Raw genomic sequence first — 25,699 nt, forward strand, 5'->3', positions numbered from 1 at the left:
AAGGGCTCTGAGACTGGGAGCTAGCAGTGAAACAGCTGAGTCTGTGTGATAAATTTGTAGATATAGTCGTTTCTCTCACTGCTGTGAGTCATTAACACTCTGGAATCTACTTCAGCACATCAGGTAGGGCTTATTACAAAGAGAAGGGCTGGAGTGGGGATCCATTAGCCCTCTGAAGAGGGTTCAGGAGAACTTGAAATCAGACAGAGAGAGAAAGAAAGAGCAAAGCCTTTACAACGTATACAGTCATTTTCTTGAGCGTGAAGTACTGGTGTCATAACCCTCTTGTAACACAGCAGCCTATAGGCTAGAAGCTAAAGCCTTAAACAGATAAGGCATTTTAGATCAGTACTAGTCACACTGACAGTAATTGCATTTGAAAGCAGTAATTGCATTTCTGCTTTGCAACTAGCCAAAAAACTTCATGCCGCGGCTTAAAAAAAAACAAAAAAACAAAAAACATTTTTTAAATATTGCCCTACTTTACCTGAAAATATTAACATACATCATCTAGAAGATGAAGAATATTTAAATCCTTCATTTAAAGCATGTATTTGGTTTCATTGTCACTCCAAAAGTGTTTTTCTGCATCTTACGGCAACGCTGCTTGCTTATTTCTGGTACCGGCATCTGTTTCACACATGCACAGACTGAGACATCTGAAAGAAATCAGAGTAAGAGTTTACATGCTCTGAGAAATCTGATCGCTGAGCTAAAATCCAGCTCTCTTTATTGGATTTCTTAATCAGATTTCTGACAGTGGAGTATGCTGTTTACATGACCACTTAAATAATCAGATAACTGCAGAAACCCAGTTATGATCAGATTATTGAGTGCATGTAAACACCCTCACTGATGAAAGTGATGCACTGAATTATACTTAATTCTAATGTGTACATTGTCTATAACATATATCAACTTTCAGGGATATTCCGAAATGGCGTCTATGTGAAACAAGTGAATTGTCAGCTACATCATCTGTTTACCACTTCCAAGCACATGGGAAAACTCCAATACCCACGATCGCCTGCACCCTGAAACACAGGGTCAAGCTAAAGTGGAATTATGGCAGCCTGAGCTTTGAGACAAGACAAATCCTGTGAAGGAGAGGGGCTTACAGTGTCCCCCAGAACAATGAGGAGAGCCTGGATCAGCCACGTCAGGGCTGGATCCCAAGGCTCTTCACTGCACAAGCGCTGAGACACAAAGGAAGCATGACCTAGAAGGATAATGGTGTCTGAGTGTAAGCTACTGCGTGACACAGTGCTACTGTGTGGGAACAGAGTGTCTTTGCAGCTCAGGAATCCTTACAGAGACAGAGAATGTTCCTTCTTTTATACTTTATTTAACCTTTTTTGGTGCATTAGGCTGGGTTCACATGCTTTCAACCGTTTGCACATGTTCACATGTACTTTTCCCTATTATTTTACTCAGAATCCAATGGGAAGTGGTTGCAAGCTGCTCAGGATTAAAAGCACCTGTTTTGTTGGCAAACTGGAGTCTTGAAAGTTGAGGAAAGTTCAGCTTTGAATTTTTAAAAAGGTTTCAAACATCATCTCCTTATGTATCACCTGATCAGTCGTGATGAGAAGAAAAAGGAAGTTCAGGTTTTCCATAGTAACAACATTACTCTCTTAAAAAAGATGGTACTTTAGTATTAAAGCATTCCTTACATAGTGAAATGTATTGTATATGGTTCTAAATAGGACCTTTTTGGAAAGCATTCTGTAAAGCACTAAAAGCGTTCTTCTATAGCTAGAATCTTGAACAATAGCAGAACCATTTTTGGTGCCATATAGAACCTTTCTAAAAAGGATCTATATAGAACCACCTGCAGCACATTCTCCATCAATCTGAAAAACGTTTTCATGATGCAAAAAGCCCTTTAATCATGCAAAGGGATCTTTGAGTGTCCATGGTTCTATATGGAACCATTTTCTTTACCAGGTTCCTCTTGTCAGAGATCAGCTTCCCCTTAGTATTGTTCTTTACCTGTTTTATGTATACTGTGACTAGATCTAGTTAATTGATAAGCCCGGGCTTTAGGCTAGGTTGATTGCAAGGTATTGCCTCTTTCGTAGAGCTACTGAGGTTCTTGTCCATGTTCTGATCTACTCTTTGTGTATCTGACCCATTGTTTGTATTATCAACTCTCCCTTTTGCCCGTTGCCTTTTTGGACTTTGGTTGCCTGGATCTTTGTTATGTTTTTATATTGTTGGCTCATTTTGGTTTTGACCTTCACCTGTGTTTTGACCTCGATTGTGGATTTTGGACAAACTAGTAAAGATTCTTTTTCACATCTTAACCACATGCATCTGTCTCATTACAGAGTGTAAGAGAGACAAATAAGTTCATTTTTACAAAGTGGCATTTCTAATATTTTATTTCTCACTATGGGCATTATTAGGGCTGCACCTTTGGGGCTTAAGTCCTGAATATTCAGATGCCCAAAATAAATTGTCCAGCTCAGCATTATGACTACAATGCGCTTTCTTTAACCAGATCATAGCAATCCAAGTACCCATCAAGCCCCTCCCCTGAATCCTCTCTGACATCACACTGAGCATGAATCACTGTGGAGTGAAGGTATGGAGAGTGGCAGGCAGGTTAATAGAGGGCTATCAATGTAATTTGCTCCACATTAACCACTACAAACGTTCACTTTGTAAATAGCCTTTATTTGTCTGATTATCATCACTAAAGTAATGCTAATTACCGCTAGCATTCTATTGGATATGCAGTGGTAAGTTAGCGCCAAGCTAACAGAGGTGTACATGGACTTTCCCACATTGGGTAAAGTAGTACTGATGGCACCACTATGTTTGAACTCTGACATTAAGCTTGTAACATGCTTTACTTTGTATGTAGCAGTGTTTTAGTAAACCCTTCATGAAATACTTCAACTTAAAGCCTTATTCTTAATATTAGAGAAGGCTTTAGTACAGTATACCTCACTTTGCTTAAAGCTGACAAAAATAACTTACAAGCTCTCATAACATTGTTAACTATTCATAATAGAATAGAATATACATGCATAATAAGCGTATGCATTTTTATAAATACCCAATGTCCATAAAAATTGGGTAGCTGTGCAAAATCAAATGTTGAAACTGAGAAATTTTATTATTTTTTGAAAAATATATATGCCCATTTTGACTTTGAGAATTCACCAGCAACACGTTCCAAAAAAGTTGGGTCAGGGGCAGGACACAGTGTCCATGATTTCCAATGTTGATTCGTCGGACCACAAGACACTTCTCCACTTCATCTCAGTCTATTTTAAATGAGCTAAGGCCCAGAGAAGGTGGCAGCGTTTCTGGATCCTGTTTATGTATGATTTCTTCTTTGCGTTTTAGAGTTTTAACTTGCATTTGTGGACGCAGGAATGAACTGTTTTCATAGACAGTGGTTTTCAGAAGTGTTTCTGAGCCCATGCAGTGATTTCCACTAAAGAATCATACCTGTTTTTAATGCAGTGCCGCCTGAGGGTCCAAAGATTATGGCCAGGAAATACTGGTTTTTGGCCTTGTCCCTTGCATACAGAGTTTTCTCCAGATTCTCAGAATCTTCTAACGTTATGTACTCTAGATGATGAAAATCAGAAGTTCTTTGTTATTTTATGTTGAGAAATGTTATTCTTGAATTGTTGCAGTATTTGCTCACACAGTCTTTCACAGAGTAGTGAACCCCTCCTCATCTTTACTCCTAAAAGACTCAGCCTCTCTGGGACCCCTTTTTGTACCTGTGTTACTGACCTGTTGCCAATTAACCACCAGGTGTTTTTTTAGCATTACACAACTTTACCAGCCTTTTGTTGGCCCTGTCCCAACTTTTTTGAAATGTTTTGTTGGCATCAAATTCAAAATGGGCATACATTTTTCACAAAACAATAAAAAGTTCTCCATTTTAACATTTGATACGTTGTCTTTGTACTATTTTCAATGAAATAGGGTTGAGGTGATTTGCACATCATTGCATCTTGTTTTTATTTGCATTGTGTACAGCGTCCCTACTCTTTTAGAAATGGGTTTATATTTATAGCCATTTTTATAATGCCTTACCATTGCATTATAACATGTTATGAATGTGTTCATAGATTATTATAGAGATAGTGTTCATAGAAAGTATTACTTTTTAGTTTTGTTCTCTAACACAGAACTGTTGGAAACTTGGGATTCACGTCACAAAATTAATAGTTTAATTAATAGCTTGATGAGATTCATTAGAGAAGAATGTTGTATAAGCTTCTTTAGAGACAGGAAAACACTTAAACATATTTTGTAAGACACGGAGAACAGCAGGCCAGGATTTTAAGGTTAATGCATTTCTTCAGTGTAGCCTATAGAATTTTACATAAATGAACTGCTCTTCATTCAATGTATAGTATGAATCTTTTACCAGCTCACGTCCTTGAAAATGTATTTTTCATGGTTCTTCATCACATCTCTACCTCTAGTGCTGATCGTTACAGCTCATCTCTGTTAGCATCCACAAGCCTGTGGATGACAGAGCGGTGAGTAAACAGAAAAACAGTGGTGGTAAAAAACACACATCAGTGATTAATGGAAGCCTTAGGAAGGTCAGTCGTTTCTGCAGGTCGTTCTATCACCACTTTCGCTTGTACTAGCTTTGCCTGCATTCCGTTTGCAACTGTCATATCAGACTGTGTTGCGTTTCCGCACTATAGTCTTTCCCTTGAGGGCGGAGTCTTTGACACCTCACTGTCCACTATTTCCCTGTCCCCTTTAAACATGAATTATTTTTGTTCACTGCAGACCCCCTAAACAAACAGTATGCTTCAAAAAGCCATATGTGAGTGGCGCAAGGAAGAAAATTGCCTCATAAGTCATGTTCCTGAGCTAAAATTGTGGAGCAGCCTGCCATAACCTATAACCAAGGCTAGCCTTTAAATTCCTCAGTGTAGCCACAGCCCATAGCTCCAGTGGATGGACACAAGCCCTGTCAGGCCATTAACCCCAGGCTATTCATCACAGAGAGGCAAGTAAAAGGATGGAAACCAATCACACGAGATGACATCCAATATGGCCGCTGGGATTACAGAGAGAGAGAGTGCTGAGCTCAAACTCAATACGCAAGGAGAGGTGTCAAATGTCCTCTCCTGTTACGGGTCAGGACAAGAGAACTCAAGAGCAGACCAGCTGACCAGCCTTGGCTGACCACAGCACAATACAAGTTTGGCTGGAAAGACTAAATGATGTAATAAAGCAGTGTGGACCTTACAGGCCCATGCACAGACACTTTTAGATTAATTTGCAGCATATAACAGACATATTTATCCAGATCGGCAGAATGTTTAAGAGGGAGGTAAACATTCTGTTAGGAATCGTATTGCTAGGCTAAAATTATAGTTCTCCAAAAGTACAGGGTGAGGATTTTATCCACTACCCTAACCAGAATGAATCAATGAGTTAACCACTTAACACTCCAGTCCTTTTTTCCATTTTCTGCCTTTTTACTCAAGCAGTACATAAGCTAGAGGGAATTTCATGCTGTAATCTTACTGAAAAGATTTCAAAATTGTAATTGAAAACATTAAAAGATATTGAAACGAGTCTGTAATGGTCAAAATATGATGAAAACAACAAACAAAAAAGTAGGCGCTTTTCTAAATGTAATTCTATAATCTCAATTTTAGTACAAATGAAAGAGTTCATGTCCCCCAACACTTTCTCCTTTTGAAACTTGTGTCACCAGGGGTCTAATTTCACCCTGCCAAGTTTGGAGTTGATTCCTCCTACTGATTTGGAGCTGTTCAAGCTGGAGTAGACAGTGAACAGGTGGCATCACCAAGTGGCCTTTTGGAGTCATCAAAGTCCCCCAACCTTTCTAAAATGAAAATAACACACTTTACTGCAGAATAAAAGTATAAATGTATTATCTACACTTGATGGGAACATCCTATAATGTATTACTTTACCTTCCTTGACAAACTAACATTATGCACCTCACCAACTGGCCTTTTTGACTTCTCTTTTCATCCTCGCCAACAGAGATAAACAGGAGATAAAGTTTCCCTTTTGCTTGTTTTATTTAAGTTCACTATAATAAAACTATTTACAAGATCTATGTACAATAAATATTTACATTTGCTGCATGTAATATAAACTTATTAAATACATAATATTCAGTGATCATTGCAAGTGGCCTCAAAGCAGGTCCTCTTCAAAATATCACATAGAACATAAATCCATGTTTTTACAATAACAAAAAATTGGTTTAGCAAGATGTTAGCTTTCCTCATGCTGTGATTACATGTTGGCAGTAGACAGATGGCTGCAAATGAAATATTCTTTTGTTTTCAATGGAGCCACAAAGGAAAATTGCCACTGCCAGCAAACTGCCATTAAGAGTTGAAAAAGAGTGGCAAATTGAACTCTTGATGCCATCAACTACCATCAAGAGTTTCTCTTCCTTAAAATGTTTCTCAGCTTTTCCATTTAACTATGGCAATGAAAGAAACCAACATCTTGTCATTGAAGTTGAATTAAATAAACAGTTGATGCTTCTAAGGATCTTCTCTGATGCACATCCATTTTTTTTTTGTGGTAACACTGTAACCATGCCAGCATTTGTGTGGCTTCATGCCACTGTCAGTCTCATGCTGAGGCACAGAACATTTTGTTTTAGCACCAACATGTAAACAGCTTTACTGCTGATATCAAGTTTGGTTGTTCAAAATAATGCTGTGTGTGATTTCTAGTGTTCTGTGGTGATGTGCGCATCTATGATAGGTCAGAATTGCTTAACGCACAATCCAGATATCATAATCTAGAGGAGGCACCTATGAACGAACCCATGGAATCCAACCTAGTGGAGGCCATATAAAATATATCTATTATACATGCCAGTCAAGAGAGAACTTGTACAGTCTGAAGGTCAACCTATGCATGTTCCTGGTCTCTTATTGTATTGATATTTAGTAAAAAATTGGTGATGTGTGTGAAGTGCAACTCTTCCATAGCACCTTTGGAACTTTTATGCCTGTGGTCATCTCTGCACTCTGTCTAAAGTGTGGTTACTCTGATCGAATGAACGATTCCCGATTTAGCAGTAAACAGCTACCATACCGCAATGGTTGCAGCAAGAAATGTACCCTGAGTTTTTGTATTTAGGTAGGGTGTGTTTCAGTGTTTTACTTCATGCACTAAAAAAATTGTGAGTGTGAATTGAAACATATGTGCATTTGTGAGATCTGGCTGGTGTGAGTTCATGCAAGTTGCTTCTGGGCAGCTGTTGTTTCTTTCCTGTAGTGCTGTTGATATAGTAAATGCAAGTGCTGCTTTTTTTTTTTGGTTTAAAGTTTTTGTGAGATGCATCTCCTTTCCCCATTGATCTACAGCGATGATGGCCCATCTAGAATGCAGTGTACAGTTAACCCTTTTAAATGGCCAGCGCTGGCAGGCCCAAAGTTTCATTATATGCTTCCATAACCTAATAATATCTCAGCCAGTTTGCACTGAAGTCCCTGTAGTTACTGAATAATAAGTCTTAGTATGTAATAAGCCTGGGATTTTAAGAGGTTACGGTAACACTGCTACTTCACATTGTTATATTTATGCCATAAACATGTCACGGCAGATGTCATTCCAGGATGGTTTACTTGCACTTAATAATCCGATCATAGTCGGATTTCTGCAGTTGTCTGATTATTCAAATGGTCATGTAAACAGCACATTCTAATTTTTTAGATTGGAGTAAGGTCTAGAAATCCGAATAAGAAATCTGATAAAGAGAGCTGGATTTTAGCTCAGTAATCAGATTTCTCAGTGCAGGAAAACTCTTACTCTGATTTTCTTTTCTCAGTCTGTGCTTGTGCAAAAAAGGATGCGGCACTGGAAATAAGCAAGCAGTGTTGCCACGAGATGGCAGCAAACACTTCTGGAGCGATGCTGAAACCAAATACGTGCCTCATAAAATCAAAGATTTAAATTTTCTACATCTTGTAGATGATGTATGTTCATAATTTTAGGTAAAGTGGCATGATGAAGCCACGGCATGTAGTTTGAGTTTTTATTATATGTTCACGTCACGTCTTCTTCTGTGAGTTTATTGGCCGGTTGCAAAGCAGAAATCTGATTACTGCCTGACTCATGTAGACCTTGAATTTTCCCATTATCTGATTACCAAAGTGCATGCAAACTCATGTAAATGAGTTTTTTTATTATCATTATTTATGCATATAAACTTTACCAAATTATATTTGATGTGCACAAGAAATACTGACTGTGAAAACTGAATAAGGGCTTATTTGGAAAACTATCTCACTTTATAATGCCGGGGCTGCCCTTTGTTGTCTCTTTTTTTATACTTCAGTGGTTGGATTTCAACCACATCTTCAGTGTGCGGGCTGCTGGAATACAAGGTTGCTTTCGTGTGATTTCTGTAAGTTGCTGGGCCAGCACGGGTGTATGTGTGTGTTCATAGAGCTGTGTTGCTGGAGGCGGTCTCACACTCGGTTAGTTGGCCTGAGTGATTTGCCATGGCTGTTTGTGTGCTGGCTGTGCCGCCGGGCCAGACGCCACCCAGACAGACTAATAAGGCTTATTATGGCTGGGTACGGTAGCCTGCAGAATTACCCACAGCGATTAGGTCCCGAGTGAATCATCAGCCACTGTCAATATATATACCACACTTCAGACTTCACAGACACACATTTCCACTTTAATGGAACCCCGCACAAAGCATTTATTGAACCTTAAGCAAAGCTTAATGTGTTATTGTTTGTTGTGTGTTGAGTAATAATGTGTTTTGAGCCTCTGTTTGGTGCTAATGGTCTTCTTTATCTTTTAACCTTTAGTAGTCACAGTTATCTGCCATGGCAACAAAAGCACACTGCTATTCCATGTGAAATATTTCTCGCTCGTATCTCATTGAAACAAGAAGAGAAATTCTGTGGAAAGCACACATTCAAAACCTTCAATCCATACCATACATTTATTATTTGTAAGCAGAAAAGGAGATTTGGATGTGATGGAAGGCTGTTTGCGTGTCTTCTGTGGTCTATATGTTATTATATAAATATTATATATTTTGTTATCATTTTGTACTTTTGACAGCAGAGCAGATAGAGTGCAGACTCAAACTGGTCAATACAGAATGTAAATCAAATTAACCCCTTAATTGACCAGTAGGCTTTTCTTCTTCACGCTTATAATGTGGGAATAACTTTATAGACATGCATTGTTTTCCATTTTGTTACTGAATAATACGACTTAGGATGTAATTAAGCCCAGTATAATAAAGCATAAATTATGTAGTGTTATCTAGTAACGTAAAGTCACGTCAAGTAAATCCACTCACTTATCAGATAAATCTTCTAATTCTCCTGGGTAACAGGGGATGCTGGATCCTATCCCATTGCTCATTGGGCAGGAGTTGCCCTGGACAGGTCACCAGTCCCTCACAGAGCAAGCACACATGTTTACACCTAGGAGCAATTCAGCATGTGCAGTTGGCCTGACTGCATGTTTTCAGACTGTGAAAGGAAACCCACACAGACACAGGGTGAACATGCAAACTCCACACTGAGGGAACCCTGGTTACCCGGCTGGGGAGTTGAACCCAGGCCTTGCTTGCTGTAAGGCAACAACAGTAACCACTGCACCACCAATGATAACAACAGCACAGATTTACAGGACTGTACAAAAGGCAACTAAAGCCATTTTTCTTGGCACAAGTGTGCTTAGCTTGTAAAATTATATTATTAGAATGTAGAAATGTAAAAAAAAACATGAATACTGTCAAATGTAACAATATCTTTTTCCAAAAGCAGTTGTTATATTGTGAGCTAGATTGTAGCACAAAAGTTTGGATCCAGATTTCTCTGATGCACCCAGTCATGTGGTGTTGCTAAATTCCATCACCAGCACACCTGATTTAGCATAAAGAAGTATTGATTAACCAAACCAGGTTCTGGACGACAACTACAAATGATGCTAGTTTGCCTCAATAAGGTTTGGTTAAACAAACACATAAAACCACTGCTTATTATATTCATGTTATTTACATTTATTGTAGTATGTTTTTTTTTGTTTGTTTGTTTGTTTTTTTGTTTGTTTGTTTTTTGAGCAAGTACATTCTTGTTGGCCAGATCAGATCCCAGGTACCTAAACCGTTTGCCCAGTACAGTATATAGAACTATGACAGTGGTTATAAGTTTCTTATTTATTATGGAAAAACTGCTGTAAATAGTTCTTTAAAGAACTTTTAAAAAATATATTATATACAGCACATTATAAACAAATTCTATAATAAAAATGTTATTAACCTGTTTATTTTAATCATTCAAGTTACTTCTAATGTTGATGGAACAGTAATTTGTGTTTTACATGAACCGAGTGACTGTACTGTGAAAGATAACCTATGTTAACAGTTGTGCAGTATGAAATATTTATGGATGTATAAACAAAGTGACAGTGCATTATGCAATATTTATGGACAAATAAACAAAGTGGCAGTGCAATATGAAATATATATAGATGTATAAACAAAGTGGCAGTACTTAGTAATATGAGTAGAGAGATGTAATGAAATGTAATGTCCAGCTGGTGCCCAGTGAGCCTGTCCTGTCAGTGGCTCAGTGTACAATAATGTCCCAGCACAGTGACAAGGTGTTGTACAGTGCAATCCCTGTTGGTACAAACAGTCTCCTCTACCTTATCTTACTACAGCACAGCTGAATGAATCTGTTGCTGAAGGTGCTTTGCTGTCTGACCAGTAGGTCATGGAGGAGTGTTGTGATGTATTGTCCAGCAAAGAAGACAGCATCCGCAACAACAGACTGGTTGAAGACATACATTAATACACTGAAGTACACTAAATTAATACCTGTGAACACCAAATCCAACATCACACTGCTCTCAGACCACCCTGGCCTTTTTGGAACTCTCCACTTCCTTCATAAACACTCAGATTTGTTGTTGTGATGCTGCTTGTTTCCACTGTTGCTGCAGAGATGTTGCTGATTCCTCTGTTTCATTTGTTTGAATACAAAGACACTATGGCTAGCCTTCAAACCCAGCTGCTGCTTCTGTGGAGAGATGAAATGGAAGGAGGATAGCAGGGGGTTCGGGGAAAGCCTCTCCATCTGTTCAATAATGCAAATCCTCCCCCCCTCACAAAGCCAGACAGATAGAGAGAAAGGTACAGTAGAAAGCAGGGCCACAGTGGGTTGGGATTTCATCTGGGGTGCGTGTGGAGGACTTTGCTATCTGTTTCCCTGCTTTTTCATCTTTTTTCTTCAGGTGATTCCATCAACATTTCAATTTCTCTTATGCTTTCTCTGTGAATGCATTCATTTGCTGTGTAAGTACTAGAGTGTTATGCCTCAAAGGTCACCGGGGATAAGAAAAGCACGTTTTTTGAATTATTTCTAACTTGTAGCACATTGAAAGAAGCGAAGAAATGGAGAGTCCAGGGTCATAACCTGTCTTAATCTACACCACATTTGCGTTTGTAAGTAGAAGAAAGAGTGTTTATTTTATGGTATTACGATATTAATTTGCTAAAATTTTATTATTGTTTATACAGTCTCACATTTCTTCACAATTTTTGTTTGATTAAAATCAAAATGGGCAGAAAAAAGTGCAGATACAAACCTGTCTACATACATACATCATCTAAACCGCTTATCCTTCTGGGTCACGGTGAGGTGCTGGAGCCTATCCCAGCCGTCATTGGGCGGAAGGCAGGATACACCCTGCACAGGTCGCCAGTCCATCACAGGGCAGACAGACAGACATACACATTCACACACACACTCACACCTAGGGGCAATTTTAGCATGTCCAATCAGCCTGACTGCATGTCTTTGGACTGTGGGAGGAAACCGGAGTACCCGGAGGAAACCCACACAGACACGGGGAGAACATGCAAACTCCACACAGAAATGACCCTGGTCGCCCGGCCGGGAATTGAACCCAGGCCATTCTTGCTGTGAGGCGACAGCGCTACCCACTGCCCCACCATGCCGCCCCGTCTACAGTGTAAATTAAAATAAAAATAAAAAAAGAATTCTGCGATGGACTGGCGACCTGTCCAGGGTGTATCCTGCCTTCCGCCCAATGACAGCTGGGATAGGCCCCAGCACCCCACCGCGACCCAGAAGGATAAGCGGTTTAGATGATGTATGTATGTCTCTATATGATCTCTATATGATCTAATCTGTAATTATATAGTATATTATAAATATTTGAAAAGTAAAACGTAAAACTCTCAATCTACAGGTTAACACGGTAGCATATGAATAATTGATGCTCCAGTGGATCAGTGCCAACATTATAATACTCACAGCTGAGTAAAAAAGCCTATAAGTACTTCTTAACGATGAGTGACCTCAGCCTCTGTTGGGTCAGCCTCATTTTCCTAAAAGAGCCTCTTCATTCTTCAGAATCTCCATCAGCGGCTTTTGGTTGAACTACAAACTGCTGCCACAGGAAACTCTACAGAGTGAATGACTTCAGATTTGCATTCATGCCTATGGCAGACACTATTTAGTTACTGTCCAAGGGTTAATGCCGGTTGACCCTGCAGACCTTGATGGACTCAATCCCCAGAGATGGATTGGAATCATTTTTTAACACGTTTTAAAGAATAGGGGATTTAAATGATTTGCGCATCATCACATTCTGTTTTTATTTACATTTTGCACAGCATCCCAACTGTTTTGGAAATGAGGTTGTAGCTAGTTCAGACCATGCCTTCATCTTACGATTGAAATATTAGGGTTAGGGTTAGATTAGAAAGACTGTAGGAGGGAAGAGAAGTCCAAATAGTTGAGATGGAGTTCTGGGCAATTTCTGCTTGAGATAGCCCTTTTAAAAAGGTTCTAGAACCTTATACAGTCATATAACAACACATTCTCCATCAATCTGAAGAACAATTTTACCATGCAAAGAACCATTTGTGCATGAAACGGTTCTTTAGATTGATGGAGAATGTGCTGTAGATGGTTCTATATAGAATATTGCTGAAAAGGGTTCTATATAGCACCAAAAGGTGTTCTGCTATTGTTACAGGCTGGACAGGCTAACTTTCAAAAAGGTTCTATATAGAACAATACAACAATTCATCCTCCATCAATCTGAAGAACCACTGCTTGCTTAAATGGTTCTTTGCATGGTGAAATTGTTCTTCAGATTGATGGAGAATGTGCTGTGGATAGTTCCCCATAGAACCTATAAGGGGTCTATATAGCACCAAAAACGGTTCTACTATTGTTACAGGCTTGACATAGTAGAGTGTATAAAGAGTGTTCATGCTTCTATATAGAACCATTTTCTTCACTAAAAAACCCTTGATAAACCATCTTTTTTATCTCTTCATTTCTTATTTTTACCCCTACCCCTTGTTTTTAAGTGTCAACTTGCCCCTTGGAACTCAGTAGTGGTTAAAATCTTCCCTTTAAATTGGGGCAACCCACAAATAAAAAAGAACATAACTTCATTAACAGCTACTAGCACTGCTCTGTAGGCGACCCTGCCAGTCTGCAGTGATAATAGAGGAGGGTAAAGTTCAGCAACCTCATTGCTGGGCTTTAGTTACATTTAGGGCATCATATGCCTTCAAAGATGTGATACAACGATTATTTATTATTGCCCACCCCTAATTCTTCAGTGATATGAAGCTGAAGTCAGCCATTTACCAGCTTTTCATTACATTTTTCTTGTTCCACCTTAAGTGGAGCTAGGTAGCTACCGAGACATTAGCATACTGTTACTGATTTTTCATGCTTGTAGTGAAGAAAAGGACCATGATACATTGAAATGATATTAAATTAAGACAATATGGTGGTTATCATGCTTTTAAGAGAGAGAATACTTACTTATCTTGTCGGTTTTTCTTTTTTCTCATAACACTCTGTTTGGAGTGTGTCTCTGAAAAACCTCTGTTTAGAGGGCCATGTAGCCCTAACACTTGACCCTACACCTCTATCTTAACAAAAATCGGAACACCCTACCGAACATGCAAAACAAAGGGCTAAGGGCTAAGTGGTAGGGGCAAGAAATGAAATGAGATTTGGCCTAAGAATTGTCTAACTAGTAGCATTACTTGTGATTTTTTGCATCTTGTTGCCTCTTGCTCAAGTGATCTGTTTTAAGAAATGTGAAGCCTGTCTGCTTTCTGAATGAAAACATTCTCATCTTTTTTTCGTTCTGTACAATTGGTGGAATTTAGGCAGCAATAGAGGGGTTATATTTGAATAAACACTCATGTGGAAAGAAAAAAATAATAATAATAAAAAAGAAAAATGGGCCAAGCCCAAAATAAAATGGTTTTTATTAATGGTTTTTGGCTGGTCAGAGTCCAGCTTTAACCATGTGGAGAAAATTTGGTCTCACATTAAACACAAACTAGCTGTGCAATGTTTTTCAGCTGTTTGAAGCCGTCAATGCAGAGTGAAACAATATTGACTTTGTTGCTGTAAAAGGCTCTCTACAAGCCTTTAGCATTTGAAGAAAAAGAGAAAAGCTCCCCCACAATAACTTACTGCATCTAATTGTTTAATTCTTGCTAATCTACTGACTAATGATTTGTTATGATGATGGAAAGATGGTTAAAAGCTTAATGTTTTGCCATTTTAGGCTTAGTCCATTTATTTTGCCTGACAAAAATGTTGACAGGTGCATTAAGGAAGTGTGCGAGCCACTCTGTTTTTGGACCAACTGATAGAGCTGCCTACTGGGAATGCTCCTTGTAATCCTGATCCCCAGCAGTACACAAGGTATGAACTCATAAGATGAAATCAGACCCCCTGAATCCCCTGTTCTTTCTTCCCCCTTCAGATTTCTTGGCGTGCCCCCAGGAAGAGGAAGCTGTCCACTGACTGGACCGCTGCCCTTTGACCTCATCTACACAGACTACCACGGCTTACAGCAGATGAAGCAGCACATGGGTCTCTCCTTAAAGAAACACAAGTCAGTATCAGACTCTTCTCTCTGTGTGTTTGTTATATTTTGCACCTTTTCAGGAAGCCATGTCCTAACTTTGAAGTAAAACCAGAAAGAAGCAGGGCTAACCTGTTCATGAAGGTTAGGATTAGGATTGGGTTTAGAAAAGTCTTTAAAATGTAGACTCCTACATAAATACAGTACATATACTGTTTGAATTATTCATAGTAGTGCAGGCTGAAGCCCAGCTGCTGTGTGCTGTACGTTGCTCTAATGTAATTCTCATTCCAGTGCAGGTTTTTAATGACTTTTAAAGCAATACATTCAGCACTTTCAGCACACTAGACTTATTGGAGAACTATGGAAAATTCAACAAGCAGCAAACTAACAAAAGCAACAGCACAGTGTAAATCTCCAGTATTCAGTGTGTCACTCCTTACATTTATTACAGCTTCCATTCTTTTCAGGAGACTCACTTTTAGTTTCTCAAAGAAATCTGTAGACACACCTCCAAAGTTCAGTTTTAGAAGTTGGTTGATCATTTTATGAAGTAATCAAACACATTCAGTGATGTTGGGGTCTGGACTCTGGGGTGGTCAGTCCATTGTTCAGCTTCTTTGTTTGATGTGTCTGTCTCCTTTTCTCAGTGAGGCTTTTTGAACAGCTACACATCCTTTCAGACCCATAGCACGGCGTCGTCTTCTCACAGTGGAAGGATGGACAGAAACACCTGTGGATGTTTTCAGATCTGAAGCAGTTTGATTTTTTCCTCTCTCTGAAAGATGAAAGCTTTAAGTGCTGTTTATCAGATGGGGACAGTGTTGGTGTCTACCAGGGCTTCCAGATGGCTGTTAGGGGTCCATTTTCTTTGTAGCTTTTAATCATTTTGTGAAGTCAAGTTTTAGAAACTCTTGTTTTTTTTTTAGTTATTTTCCATTGACTCTCCTTTGTTATATCTTCCGAAAAAGGGATAACTTACGTTTAATTATGGTTTTGACTGAAAATTAAATAAATGAAGGGTTCTCCCTGACTTCTGCACCAGATAAGGTATAAAACCAAACGTGTGTGTCTGCAGTAGAGGTGCATTTCTCACTGCAGGGTATTTCAAGGCTTTTCTACTGAGTGTCTCTCCTTCCATGCTGCTAAATTTCCTCTTGCTCTCTGCTCTCTGACTGGATTCCTTTCAAAGCCCTCTCACTTACAGAAGACAGTGATTAGCTGAATCACTTTAATTAGAGCTTTGCTTAATCAAGCCACCAGTTTCTCTCTCTCTCTCTCTCTCTCTCTCTCTCTCTCTCTCGCTCTCTGTCTCTCTCTCTGTAATTCTCACTCCTCTGTAAGTGCTCCTGTCCCTCCAGGCGGGCGGTTCTCTGGTTCTCTCTCTGACTCACACTGCAGCCACAGAAACAGTTCGTATATGTGTGTGCACTGCCGGCGACTCACGCTCCTTATAGCCGTGTCTGTCAACAGATTATTGTTGTTATTCTGCTGTCAGCTTCACGGTGTAAATAGTGTTTATCGATCCAGGCGATACAGACATGCTCATCAACAAACGTTCACACACCCCCTCCTCGCTCTCACACTTCTGAGAACAGCACACGGCTTGACTGAAAGTGGCGTGAAACAGTGAGCAGCTTTGCTGTTGGTATTATCTCGCCAGGAGCTTTAAAGAAAGGCTCCAGTTGCACCAGCCATGTATAAGTCCAGCTGATTGCTAGTCTAGCCATGAGTGTTGACTGGGACTAGGTTAAGGTTAAGGCTCATTACTAAATCAAAACAAGTTGCACTACAAAAGCTTGTTTTGGTAGCACTTAATTCTACAGTATGTAGAGTACCCAGTGTATATATATATATATGTTTCTACAGTCAATGTCTTTTATCAGTGGTGAGCCATGACTATTAGAGCTAGGCCTTTAGTTTGAGCCATAGATGTTAAAAGAAAAGCAAGAAAACATACCTCTCTACCATCTAATACAATGCTAGTTTCTGCTGGCACCCCTATGGGACTCTAGTAGTATGTTAGTGCAATTTACAAATACAGTGTATTTTTTGGCCATTCTAGATTAAATGAAAAGCTTTTTGGAAGTTCGTAAAAGACATTATATTTCACCTTTTATAGTGGCTGTCAATAAAGAGTCTTGGCATAAAGCTGCTGATGCTGTTTTCCCATTTATATTACCTTAAACATTTATATTACCTTAAACATTACATGCATATTTTTAAACTATAGAAATACAAACCCACACAAAACAGTTCAAACTTCACTCTAAAACAAGCACACACAGATCTTCACTGTGTACAAAATATTATAAACTTTTGTTGGACTTTTTTTTCTAACCCATGAGTTTTGAAACGGTTGATGAATAACTATTTTTGTAGGTTTATTTTTAATGTTACATCTTCCTGCACATGTTTAGCATCAATACTGACCAACATTAGTGGCCTTCTATTGAGGAACAGCTTCTAGACATTAACTGTTAGTCGTTGTCTTTTCACACATCATGTGTCAGCGCTAACATTGACTAGAAACAGGTTCCCATGTCAGTATATGTTTGGTTCAGGCCTTGGCTCATGTTCTGATGTAGTCTATTGATCCATATTGATCCACCGTTGCCCACACAGAGATGTAATCTGCTCTGGCTTCAAAACAGGTCTCATTTTTCTATTTATAACTTGGTGTTGACATTTCAACGTGTACATGGCAGCTGGTATGGTTGCTGTAGTGTTGTACAGATGTTCTCTATAAATTAATTGAGCAGTTCTCCGGTTCTCCTTCGTTGTATCAGATGTGGATTTACGTGGTATAGCTGTATGCATGCTGTATGAGCTGGACCAAGAGGATAATAACTATCCCTTAGTAATCCAGAGTTATTACTGTTGTTTTCATATACTATTCAAATTATTTAACTGCAACTGCATCGTAAAAAAATTGTCAATTTATTAAAATATGTTGGCCTATGTAACATTTTTGTTAACTGAATGTGAGAAGACAACACTGTGGGTCTGAAAGAATGTGTAGCTGCTAAAAATCAATTAGTGTGCTTATCATTTAATCATTTAATGCAACAAATGTCTAAGACTGAACTTTGGAGGTGTGGTTGCAGATTTCATTAAAAAAACTGAAAGTGAGTCACCTGAAAAGAATGTAAGCTGTGTATATAGAAAAAAAAATTGATATTTCATTTATTTGAGGCATCTGTAAAATTTTAAATATGTTTTCTACTTTTTATCCTAAAGCTGAAAAATTAAGAATTTGTAAATGAGTTAACTGGATGAATGCACATTATGTTATTATACATAAAGTTCTGTGTCCATCCACATGGCCAACCTGTGGCATCGTCTCTGGCTTTCTCCACCTCTACAGACAACCAGCCATGCTGAAGCAGAGATTATAGCACATGGCCTTGATTAAACGCTCCTGCTATTGGCATTCAGGATCGTAAACAGACGTGAATATTGAAATGAGCAGGGGGGCTGTTGGCTGTAGCCCTCTCTAATGTATTATTAATAAAGTGGAGATGGTGATGGTATGGGGTCGTAAAAGTAAGCTAATGAAAGTAGCTGGGAGCTTTATGAAGCCTGATTAATGGGGTGCTGTTGGGAAAGGACGTTAGGCTGTTAGCAAAAGGGCGACTTAGGGATTAGGAATGGGTATGTGTAATTAGTTTACCAGGTGGTGATTACATAACAATTTCTCAGTTTTCAATACATTTCTCACCTGAATCTTTAATGTTTCTCATCTAAGTCTTCGATTTGTATCTCACCTGAATTAATATATAATAATTAATTAATAATTAATATATGTCTCGCCTAAGTCTTCGATACTATCTCACCTGAGTCATCAATATATATCTCACCTAAACGTTTCTAACCTGAGTCTCACCTGAGTCTTCAATATGTATCTCACCTGAGTCTTCAATACTCTCTTACCTGAACCTTTAATACATATCTCACCTGAGTCTTCGATACTATCTCACCTGAATCTTTAATGTTTTTCAGCTGACTCTCACCTGAGTCTTCAATACGTATCTCACATGAGTCTTTAATGTTTTTCACCTGAGTCTTTAATGCCCATCTCACCTGAATCTTTGATGTTTTTCACCTGAGTCTCACGTAAATATTTAAAACGTATCTCACCGGAGCCTTTAGTACATATCTATAATATGTATCTCACCAGAGTCTTTAATATATAATTCACCTGAATCTTTAATGTTTCTCCCCTGAGTCTCACCTGACTCTTCAATACGTATCTCACATGAGTCTTTAATACATATCCTACCTAAGTCTTCAATATATATCTTACCTACAGTACATTCATCACCTGAGTATTTCATTAATTTCTTACCTGAGTCTTCAATAATTTGATGAACAAGAAGCTGAGTGTCTGGATAAATCCATCCAAAAGATTAGCACAGAACTGCAGTGAAAATCAAACATTACTGAGGAAATATCAAAAGAAGGCAAGGTGTCCCCAAACTTTTGACAGTGTATATTCAACAACTTAGCTTCTAAACCCAAACCTGTCCTGACATATCTTTCTAAACAAATCTTTTCCACACTAGCGGGTCGAGGGCCAGCTTAGCCTAGATTAATGTCTCTAAGATCTCGCTTAGATATTCCAGCAATAAGTTTTAAAGCTAAAGCGCTTCCTTTTAAGCCCACTTCCTTCGTTTCCCAAAGGGGGTGTCTTATCTGTTCTTCCTGACGACTCTGTCATGGTGAGCGGAGGAGAAAACTAGAAGAAACATCTCTCATCAATGTTTAAAACCCCCCAGCACGCCTAGCACTCGCTTAGCGTAGCGCATGTTCTTCTCGCTCCTTGTAGGTTTTTCGTTGCTGCTTCTTAGATCACAGAGCAGATACAACCACAGATGTTAAAGGCTGATATTTGTAAGGGAGATGTTAGTCAGTCTCAAACGAGACTTTACGTTGTGCAGAACTTTGTGCCATCTTGAATCTGAGCTGTTGGAGAGAGAAAACATCTTCATCAGCTCTGTTTCTTTGAGATGTGAGCAAAGACGAAATGTGAAATAATTGTAGCATTTAATTCATACATAAAGAGATTTGAACATGTGTTTGCTTTGGTGAGTGGGTGAGCAATGATTTACCCTTATGTTTAGAGTTATTACTGTCATTTTGCAGTATTGCTTAGCAATAATTAAGTAATTACTTTATTAATTACATCATTTTTACTGTTTGTAATACTTTAGCTAGTACTGCACTCTCCACTTGCTGATACATTTACAACATATGTGATATTTAACCCTTATAAGGATGCTTATCATTCTCATATATATTTTATAAATCTTGCATGATAAATTGTATGCACTGCATATGTTATTACACAGTTATACAGGGAATTACACATACATTCAATATACATTATGTATTGATAGGTTTGAATCTGTGCTTCCAACATGTTTTGTTTTGTTTTTTTTTCAGTGTAAAATTATGACAAAAACATGCACTAGGCTAAAAACATAATAGGCCATATTCATCAAAGTTGTGTACAGTCAAATCTGACTGTAAAATAAACACAGACAAATTTCACCAACACTTTCGTCATTAATCAATTTTGTCTTTGGCATAGCTGTACAATCAAGCTCATATGCTGTATCTGTTTGTGGAAATGTGAATGTGCCATTTTAGGATAAAATGCTTTAACTAGCCAAAATTATTGTCAACATCACTTATAAAAGCAATAATAAGAATAGAATAGAAAATAACAGTAATAGTAATAATTTGTTTACATGGCAATCCAGTACAAAGGGAAAACACAATGGTATAAACAAATGCTGCAAGTATTTCTATCAGAGAACTGGCCCAAAAATAAAAAAATACAAACCACAGAAGCATCTGATACACTCAATAGTACAGTGTTTAAATATGTTATTTTAGGGACATAAATACATTACACAATCACATCATTCTACTGTCTTAAAAACTGTGATGTTTTGTTTATTTCACTTTTAATTCTTTCCAGTGGCCTTAACACTATAGAGTTAGTCAGTAGGGGGAGCAGTGCGCTAACTTCTCCACCTCAAACTCCGCCTACAAGTGCATCCATTGGCTCACAAGCCACTGAATACAGTCGTTTTTGTTGGGTCCTTACTAAAGCAGCTGCATGAATTAGGGCGTGTTTCATTTAAATGAGGTGCTGTTAGGCTGGCGCTTGATTTCACGCACCGAAGCTGGTTCATCATTTACATGCGAACCTCCACTCATTTCCACATCATAAAGTTTTATGAATCAAAACAAAACAAGAACTCTCCATCAAATTCAAATCAAAATACCATATCTTCTATAACAGATGTCCTTGTTTACATACAAACACAGATGTGGTATACACTGAAAGCTTAAAATCGGGACTTTCCTCAGCATTTTGCAGCTTGTTTCTAAGATTTCCTAGTGAGAAATAATTCACATGAAAGGACAGCGCGCTTCTTTTATTGCCGGGGATAGCGGGACTTCTTAAAAGAGTTAAAGTTTATCTGCAGAAGACTGGAGGAGACTGCCGTATCAGAGAGAGTGGTGCTGTTACTTGATCCCGATTGACTCCTCTGTGCTGTGAGACTTTGTTTTGATGGCTTTTTGAATCTCTGAGCTGATTTGAAGGTGATTTCAAAGACTCGTATTGACCTCTACTCAGGCTATTGTGCGCTGTTGTGTCGCAGCGGCAGCTGGGGCTGAATGAGGCCGTTCACAATGCGGGGATTGAATGAAGCGATTGTGGGTGAGGCGTCTCATCCCTAACCTGTCATTCCAGCTTTAGATTATAGCGTGAGGAACAAGTGTGCTTAGCCAATGACAATCTATTCTTTATACAGCAGAATTGACTGCAGTATACAGCTCGCAGGTTTCTGAAATGGGAGATTTAATTTTCTGTTTATATTCACTGCTTTGTTGAAGCTGTTTTTAAGTGTCTTTCATTAGAAAAGTGTCACTCTAGCTTAACACTGGTCAAGGTTCTCTTTGAGTTCCTGCACATTTAGCTTGAAAGGCACATAAGTTGCATAACTTTTTTTGAAATATGAGTTAGATGTCATATGTAAACACTATTAAATAAAAAAAATAAATAAATAAAGTTCTCAGTTTAAAGAGTTAAGTATGGAAAAAGGCTGCAGAAACAGCCAAAATTAGTATGTTTATTTATTTAATGCTCACATTCAGCCTTCAACAGTTTCCACTCACTGGCCACTTTATTAGAAACACCTACCTTGTACTTACCCTTACTGGCCACTTTATTTAAAACACCTACATTGTATTTCCCCTTACCGGCCACTTTATTAGAAACACCTACCTTGTATTTCCACTGACTGGCCACTTTATTAGAAAAAACAACTTTTTATTTCCACTCAGTGGCCACTTTATTAGAAACACCTACCTTTTTGCTTCACTATGTAGGTGTACCAGTATAGACTGTAGCCCCTCTGTTGCTGGACAGTTTACCAACCTCCTCAACCCCATTTATAATTAGTCAATTTCTGACCACAGGGCCTCTGTTGTCCAAATATTATGTGGTGGTGGTCCATTCTCAGCACAGCAATGACACTGACATGGTAGTGTCTGTGGTGCTGGTACGAGTGTATTAGACACAGAGGTGTTGCTGGAGTTTTTACACAAAACTAAAGTGGCCGGTCATTGTGTGCAGTTAAAAAAATCATGATTTTTCTTTTTCTTCTCCATTTCTTGTTTTCTAAGGTGCCATATTCGGGTAATAGACACGTTTGGGACGGAGCCGGCATATAACCATGAGGAATATGCAACCTTACATGGCTACAGAACCAACTGGGGGTACTGGAACCTCAACTCCAGACAATATATGACCATGTTTCGTAAGTACAGCTGAGTAGAGATGCCAAAGAAAAGAATCTGTTAGATTTAAGAGATTATTAATGAAAATAATGAAGTAATTTTGAACCAGTTCTTTTAAGTCCATTCATCAAAAAATGTTCACATGGTTTAAAAGGCAGCTGGAGTTTTCAAATGAGCCAAAGAAAAAAGAGTTTCATATGGCAATGACAATATACATTTACCAAGAAATATACCACTTAACATATAAGACAAGTACATCAACAGACTTACTGTCTCACAGTGACACAATATTATAAAATGCTATTTATTTCATCTCTATGGTGAGTAAAGTCTCTATGTCTGGAGAGTATTTGGGTTAGGTCACTGGAGGCCTGAAGGTCCTAATTTCTCTGCCCTTTCTGTGACCGCTGCTATCATGCCCTTAAGCAATACTTAACTACAAGCTGCTGGAGGTTATCTACCTCTCCTCATTTTCACTCTAAAAAGAACAGTAACTGCTCAGTGCCTTTATATAGAAATGAATGATAAAATGATGTCAAGGGCAGAATTCTGTTAGCTAAGACGCTGGTTTCATGATTAATCTGTTAAAATGCTGCTCAATATTTGGTTTTACTAATAAGACTTTAGGAACTGGACCTATGACAAATTATCCAGTGTCTACTACAAAACTAATGTGTATGTTCTGTAGTTATAAGAGTGAGGAACTTAAGTGTACAGACCCTTTAAGGGGTTTTAAGGGGACAACAAATGCCTATGAACAAGTGAATATTGGATATCCACACTGTATCTCAATTTTTTTTTAAGATGATTTGAAAATGCCAGCTGCTCTTTACTTTGGGTGAAGATAGTTTGAGGAACAGAAGTCCAACATTACATTGATTTTTTTTAACATTAAAAAGAAAAAACCTTCATTAACCCCTTAAAATTTCAAGGTTATTATATTCTAAGGCTTATTATTTTGTTACTACAGGGACTACAATGCAAACTGGTTCAGCTATTCATAGGTTATAGCAGTGTGTAATAAAACATAACATTTAAGGGGTTGAAAGGGATATTCTTTCTTTCTCTTGTAAAATTACATTTTTTGAGAGTTTTTATAATAATAATAATAATAATAATAATAATAATAATAATAATATAGAAACCATTTATAAGCAATAACTGTACATTTCCTGTATTGTCAGACAATTATATTGAGCAAACCCTTTACAGTTGTGTCTTGCAGTGTTCACTGAGGTCATATTTCATCACTGAACCTTCAAATAAGTCTGAATGAATCAGTAACACTTTTATTTATTTTTTCATGTTCTAACTTTTGTTATACTGTTAAAAAGTTAGATGTTAGCTTTAAGGATAATTTAACAATTTTATATAAACTACACTTTGCAAATTATGTCTTCTGTTTTATTGTCCATTACACCTTCCTACCCTCAGCTCACACGCCGGATAACTCCTTCATGGGTTTCGTGTCAGAGGAGCTGAACGAGACGGAGAAGCGCAACATTCAGGAGAACAAAGTCAAGAACATGGCAGTTGTGTATGGCAAGGAAGCCAGCATGTGGAAGGTGAGGACACGGCTCTGAATAGAACTGCTGACCCAGAAAGAGCTCCGCTAATCTTAGTCCGGAACATTTCAACACAAGCAGTTTGACAAAGATCTAACGGCTTTGTGTGGATCTTCTTCTTAACAACCTTGACCCAAATTTAGCCTACTATGAGTGTCAGTGCTAGAAAGTACAGTCTGTTTTTGTGCCTGGTGTTGAACAGATAAGGGACTGGATTCCATATTTGTTTATCTTTTGTTGAACTTTAAGTTTTCCAAAAGAATCATCATAGAAAATCCACAATAATATTCTGGAGGGATGACCACTTAGGTTTATGAAAGAGTCTCTTATGTTCATCTACACTGTAAAAAGTGGCTCCTCAGATCTACATAAAAAAATACTTTTATTTAACTTAAAAAATTATTCTGATTGGAAGAATCATTCATTCAAAGTATTTATTAAGGTTGAATAAAACTAGTTAATTTACTTGTTACTTGTTACATGAAGTAATTTTTTAAGTAGATCTGACAAGCCACTTTTTACAGTGTATGTTCAAGACAGTGAATTTGATTTTATTATTTCATGAGTTACATTGTTCTACAGTATTAAAAATTATAGGTTGAATTGTTTACTATTTAACTCTTAGAAGTCTAGAGTTGTTATTATTACAATTTTGCTGCAAATTTGATTTACATTACAGTATTGCCTTATTAATTCCATGTAGTTACACTGTTAATTACATTGTAGTTACACAATTTTCTACCTTCACACTTGTATTGACAGGTTTGAACATATGCATTTATGTTTTGTATTTGTTATAATGTTAAATAGTTACAAATGCATTCCCAGAATGTAAATTTTATGTGTTCTTTCTGCAAAACAAAATACAACAATAGCCACATTTACATGCAGCCTGATAATCCATAATAGAATACATCCATTTATACACCTTAGTGGTATTAGACTAGTCTGATTGAGGCTATTTGGAATACGATATCTATCCAATATCTAAGGTGGGTACACTTGTAAATAATCTGTTAAATAGGAGAATAACATCCATGTAAATTGAATTACATTCCCAGTTGGAAACAGCGTTCATCTAATTACATTCCCAATTGGAAAGTTTAAGTATGTTCGCATCATAGTGAAAGTTTATAATGTTCAGCATGGTGGGAGCAGAAACTGGTCTGCAGAGGAGACGAAGTTTATGCTTGGCAGTGGTGGACAGGCATCTGGCTTATGTCCCAGAGCATGGCGTCTTCCTCTCGGCCTACTTTAATATGTACATGTGAAGTATGTTTTCCTGAGTCTGACATAATTTTAAAGTAATAAAAAACACAAGCACTGCTCACTGCTGCTCATCTCACTCTGACTGGACTCACATGATGATCGTTGTCATGGTAACATCTACACTAAATGGTACTGTATGC

The 25,699-nt window shown here is 38.0% G+C and overlaps 1 protein-coding gene across 1 annotated transcript in view; it reads left to right on the plus strand.

The window, feature by feature from the left end:
• LOC118807953 (alpha-1,6-mannosylglycoprotein 6-beta-N-acetylglucosaminyltransferase B-like) overlaps positions 1–25,699 on the plus strand; it is a 215,203-nt gene that overhangs the window by 165,220 nt on the left and 24,284 nt on the right. Inside the window, exons 9-11 of the mRNA XM_036570161.1 lie at positions 14,806–14,937; positions 22,612–22,745; positions 24,160–24,290. Of these exons, the coding sequence (XP_036426054.1) occupies positions 14,806–14,937; positions 22,612–22,745; positions 24,160–24,290 (397 nt within the window). The remainder of the gene's footprint in view (positions 1–14,805; positions 14,938–22,611; positions 22,746–24,159; positions 24,291–25,699) is intronic.

The sequence above is a fragment of the Colossoma macropomum genome, unplaced genomic scaffold (genome assembly GCF_904425465.1).
Source record: "Colossoma macropomum unplaced genomic scaffold, Colossoma_macropomum, whole genome shotgun sequence".
NCBI lineage: Eukaryota > Metazoa > Chordata > Actinopteri > Characiformes > Serrasalmidae > Colossoma > Colossoma macropomum.